Source organism: Chiloscyllium plagiosum, unplaced genomic scaffold, assembly GCF_037043375.1.
Source record: "Chiloscyllium plagiosum isolate Xiang-an unplaced genomic scaffold, Cpla_swu_hap1 HiC_scaffold_22, whole genome shotgun sequence".
Taxonomy (NCBI): Eukaryota; Metazoa; Chordata; class Chondrichthyes; order Orectolobiformes; family Hemiscylliidae; genus Chiloscyllium; species Chiloscyllium plagiosum.
The window spans coordinates 58,296,180-58,301,624 of record NW_028270160.1 but is presented as its reverse complement, the minus strand read 5'-3'; the positions used below and the strand labels follow the sequence as shown (position 1 = coordinate 58,301,624).

Here is a 5,445-nt window from a genome sequence, read left to right as displayed (position 1 = left end):
ACTTTCCTGTTCTTCAACTAGTACCATGTATCTTTTACATCCACCCGAGGACAGATAGAAAGCCTTGGTTTAAAGTCTCATTCTGAAATATGGTACTTTTGGCAATGTAGCACTCCCTGGAAAATAGGTTAAACTCATGGACTTCTCATTCAACTAAAAAAAGAGCCAAGTTCACAAGCACAGGCCAGGATTATGATATTACCTCTCATGCATGTGTCCAGTTGAAAGCTTACCACAACAAATCTTAAAGAATATTGTTTTATCTGTTATTACAACTTGACTAAACAGAAACATTCCATATTTTTAAAGACCAATTTATATCTTTATTCCATTCTGCTGCTCAACTGTTTGGTTCGACTATTATGCTGGTATTTTAAAAAATGCTTTATCTACATTTTAACTATGTAAGAATGATGATGGTTGCAGTGCGAAGTAAAGTTGTTGCTGGCTAGGCCTCACCCAAATATTTACTGAAAACAAATATTTACTGAAGCAGAAATGTTTATTTCCAAAATCCTGAACTTCTGTTCATCAATTGAAAGCCTAGTGGAGCAACCACCAGCCATTAATGTGAACCACTCACATTTTCCTATAAACTAACTTTACATTTAGTCAACCCATGCATTGCTTTACTGATTGAACAATCATCAATGCTTCTGGTTTGTGCACTCAGCTCTAGTGATTTGGGTCAAAACCTCAGGAGTTTAGATGGCTTTGTACCAAAAGCACTTCAGTTACTACCCAGCAACTCTTAAGATTGCTCATGCATCACTCAAATATGAGAATGAATGTTTGGGAATTTGTAATGAAATGAGCGACCACATTACATTTAGAACAATGCTCAGGGTGCTTAAACTTCCAGTATTAACATTTTGAAGAATACAGCATCAGTAAATCACATGCTATACATTTTATTGCTCAAGAATATTTTCTAATAAAGTGAATATCTTTTGTCATATACCTGTACTGCTGAAATAGTACAATCTAAAGATAATACATAAAAAGCAGATATGATTTTTACTCCACCAATATAAACAGCATAACTCAGCTAAGTGAACCAAAAACCATATTTCTCTACTCCATTTTATTTATACAATACTGAATAAAAGAAATGGCTAAACATTTTGTTCTGCATTGTATTTTCACATGGAGTACTAAATAAACTGCATTGAGGATTATGGACCACAGCATGCAAAACTACATGGACAACTTTTACTCAACACTATACTTACAAAAAAACAACCACTTAGGCAGGACAATTACATAACTTATTTCAATAAGTCCAATTTTCACCTTTCCACAGTTTCATAGCTCTTGCAATAAAATCATATCCACTCCTTAAAGGCTAAGGTATTATTTCAAATAAAAATAATGTACTTCTAATAGTGCAGAACTCAACAAACCAAAAAGGGAATATAGCAGGGAAGGGGGCACACAATCATTATAGAGCTGCAATGTAGCACAAGGCTGCACAGTCATATCAGACGAGCTTCCAGCAGTGGGGGTTCTGAAAGGGAACATGTCACATGTTGCAGCTGGGTGAATTAAAAATATTTCAGTGGATATCTTATTTGAAGTTATGTTTGAAAATTATGGCCAACATGAATAGAAAATCTCAGCCCTTTGCTTCTTAGGTTACTGCTGGTTATGAAGTTAGCCTTTGGTTATGTTTCCCTTTTATGGCTACATTTAGTCTTCTTTCCCAATATTTATAAAGACAGTCATTCCAAGCAGATTTTGCAATAAATTGGCATTGCGGATTTATAAGAAAATCCTACTCTCAGTTTTAAAAAAAAAGTTTAAATGTATACAATAATCTTGATAACTAATTCTAAATGAGCGCTTTGTCGCGCAGTCACAGTTATTACATAGTGACTAAACCAAAATAATTGTTTCCAACCAGTTGTCACGTTGCTTTTGAAAATCAAGCCACCATATCAGCGCTAACAAGGAAGTGCTGTACAGAGCTAAACAAACAGTTCCCACAGCCCTCCATATCAACAACGCTTTAATTTCACAGTAGTTTCATGAACATGTCAGTAAGAATTTCTTTACTACCACTTCCAAAACCTTTCAACATTTCATATATCTGGATGTTGCGTAGAATAACAGATTTTATTGACTAAATTGCTGGCTAACATTGTTAAGGTCAGCATTTTGGAATCCAAAGTGCAAAATGATTCTCTGATAACGCATTTGACGTAGCATCACAGTAAATATACAAGACAAACAGGCCCAGGTGCTGGTAAACAGTATGGGCATTGAACTCCTGATGACTCCTTTCTTAAAATACTTATGCCAAAACGGTAGCATATATGACATTAAACAAAAAAGAAGCAGTGCTTAGAGGGGGCGGGTGGTGAATTCTGGAGGCAACTGGTTTCAAAGGAAGCGAGAAATTTTAAGATGTTTGTCCACCTGTACCTTCTGTGGCTGTCAAGTTCAGGTTGATGACTGCTTTGGAAACAGTTAAAACAGAGTTCATATGAAAATACAGTTGTTCACACATGAATACAAAACATGAATTCATAGTATTTCTACCAATAGTGTTTTGTTCTTACTGGGAAAAGAAATAAAGTTATGTCCTCAGAAATTTCCATACTTCAGAAAACAACTGAACTGATCAACCTCCACTTCTGAGTATTTATAAAGTCTGCATTCCAGGTAAACACGACATTTTGGATGATTGGTTGCACTCTCAATAAAATCACTAGGATGTTTACCAATTAAGTGCTGGTCTGACAATCTGAAAAAAAAGGCTGGACAGATCCATTATATAATATCTCATATCCTGAATACATATACTCAACACAGATTCCTTCTCTCCTCAGACAGGCTGAGCTTCACTAGCATTTTCTGGATCGAAAATGTTACTGCACAGAATCAATAGATGTGAATGAATACACAATTTTTCTACTTTTAACTTGAAAGGTCCAGGCGCAAAGTTTTGTTTTCATTCCTCTCCAGAAGAGTTTGAGGATATTGGTTTTTGGTGTGGCTATGAACAAAGTTATTAAAGGTTGGGTCGACTCTGCAACATGAAAAAGAGCATTAACCATGCAGGGGGTAGGGGGCGAAGTGAGCTTGGCTGAAGAGTTCGTGAAGGGTTCTTCACTGTAAATGGGTACATGACTATTCCTTCGGGCTCGCTTCTCGGTCAGGTACCACCTGGGGACCGGGATAAGGTTCTCCTCCGCACCAGAAGTCGGCGGGTTGCGGCACCTCCAGCAGCCAAACGGCCTCCTGCTCGGGGGGAGCTGGGCTGCTGGCTTTGCCCGGCACCGGCTGCAGCACCTTGAAGTAATGACAGTCCCTGCCGGCCTCGGGGTCGTAAGGCGGCGCCAGAATGTCCAGGAAAGCGGCCGGCCCGTTCGGCGCCTCGATCCGGTGCATGTTGCTGAGCCGCGGGGTGAGGAGGCACGGCCCGCTCGCCTGATCCAGGAGGCGGCTGGAGGAGCGCAGCGAGCGGCGGAGGCTGGCCCGCTGGCCCTGCAGCAGGGGCGGGTTGAACTGGACGCCAGCCGCGGCCTGCTCGCCGTCGTCCTTGTCGAAGCACTCGATGGCCACGCTGCCGTAGAGCACCTTGAGCAGGCCGTGCATCCCCGGGTGGTCGTGCAGCGGGATGCAGGCTCCAGCCTGCAGCAGGAACACCCCCATGGAGAACTGCTCGCTCTCGCAGATGTGCATGTAGGTGACCGGGGGCCCGGCCTGCCGCGGGCCCTGGTTCCTGCGGGGCGTCAGGTTCAGGTCCTCGGCCTTCACCTTCTCCAGCAGCGAGCTCAGCTGGCTCAGGTTGTCCTGGAAAGCCCCAGGCCCCGGCGCCGAACCGGGCCCGGCCTCGGCCAGAGGCAGCAGCTTGAAGGTGGTGCGGGCCTGGCGGGCGATCTTCTGGATCAGGGAGGTCGCCATGCGGTCCCCCGGCATGGTCCAGCCACCAGGGAGGAGGCTGGCGGCCTCGGGCCACGCTCCGGCCCAGTCACCGCCGGCTCCCCGAGCCCCGCCCCCCGGCTCCGGACAGTGTCCGCTCCCCGCCCCCGGTCAGTGACCGGGCCCCGCCCCCCCGGCTCCGGACAGTGTCCGCCCCCCCGGCTCCGGACAGTGTCCGCCCCTCGAGCCCCGCCCCCCGGCTCCGGACAGTGTCCGCCCCCGGTCAGTGTCCGCTCCCCGCCCCCCGGCTCCGGACAGTGTCCGCTCCCAACCCCCGGTCAGTGACCAGGCCCCGCCCCCCCGGCACCGGACAGTGTCCGCCCCTCGAGCCCCGCCCCCCGGCTCCGGACAGTGTCCGGTGTCCGCTCCCCGAGCCCCGCCCCCGGTCAGTGTCCGCTCCCCGCCCCCCGGCTCCGGACAGTGTCCGGTATCCGCTCCCCGCCCCCCACCAGGGATCCGGTCAGTGTCCGGTGTCCGCCCCCGGTCAGTGTCCGAGCTCCGAGCCCCGGCTCCGGTCAGTGCACTCTCCAGTCAATCCCCGGACACGTTCTCCGCGCTCCGCACGTCCACAGTCACGTGCTGCCAACCGTCACCGAACGGCTTCAAGGATCATGATGTCATCACGTTGCTATTTGCGTCAAAATGTCTACCCTCCTGGGATTTGTAGTTTCCTGACTCTCCCTGAACCCTGAGGCAGCGGAGCAAGCAGGAGACAGCACCCGCTGCACAGCCTGAAGGTGGACAGTGTGCAGCACCCAGTGCACTGGGTGAAGGTGGACAGTGTACAGCACCCAGTGCATTGCCTGAAGGTGGGCAGTGTCGATTAGATTAAATTAGATTAGATTACAGTGTGCCCAACAAGTCCACACCGACCCGCCGAAGCGAAACCCACCCATACCCCTACATTTACCCCTAACCTAACACTACGGGCAATTTAGTATGGCCATTTCACCTGACCCTGCACATCTTTGGACTGTGGGAGGAAACCGGAGCACCTGGAGGAAACCCACGCAGACACGGGGAGAACGTGCAAACTCCACACAGTCAGTCGCCTGAGGCGGGAATTGAACCCGGGTCTCTGGCGCTGTGAGGCAGCAGTGCTAACCACTGTGCCATCGTGCCACCCACGGTGGGCACAGCATCCGCTGCACAGCCTGAAGGTGGACAGTGTGCAGCACCCAGTGCACTGCCTGAAGGTGGACAGTGTGCAGCATCCAGTGCACTACCTGAAGGCGGACAGTGTACAGCACCCGCTACACTGCCTGAAGGTGGACAGTGTGCAGCACCCAGTGCACTGCCTGAAGGCGGACAGTGTGCAGCACCCAGTGCACAGCCTGAAGGCGGACAGTGTACGGCACCCGCTGAACTGCCTGAAGGTGGACAGTGTACGGCACCCGCTGCACAGCCTGAAGGGGGACAGTGTACGGCACCCATTGCACTGCCTGAAGGTGGACAGTGTACGGCACCCACTGCACTGCCTGAAGGTAGACAGTGTACGGCACCCAGTGCACTGCCTGA

General features: G+C 48.9%; 1 protein-coding gene across 1 annotated transcript; it reads right to left on the bottom strand.

Annotated features, from left to right (window-relative positions):
- Positions 1-895: 895 nt before the first annotated feature.
- Positions 896-3,985, bottom strand: LOC122561024 (2-aminoethanethiol dioxygenase a). Its single transcript, XM_043712307.2, has one exon. It carries the CDS (start codon positions 3,922-3,924, stop codon positions 3,133-3,135), a length of 792 nt encoding a protein of 263 aa, XP_043568242.1. The 5' UTR covers positions 3,925-3,985; the 3' UTR covers positions 896-3,132.
- Between the last annotated feature and the right edge of the window lie 1,460 nt (positions 3,986-5,445).

Bases quoted from the DNA above. Each gene is read 5' to 3' on its own strand.
- LOC122561024 (XM_043712307.2), bottom strand. From the start codon at position 3,924: ATGCCGGGGGACCGCATGGCGACCTCCCTGATCCAGAAGATCGCCCGC.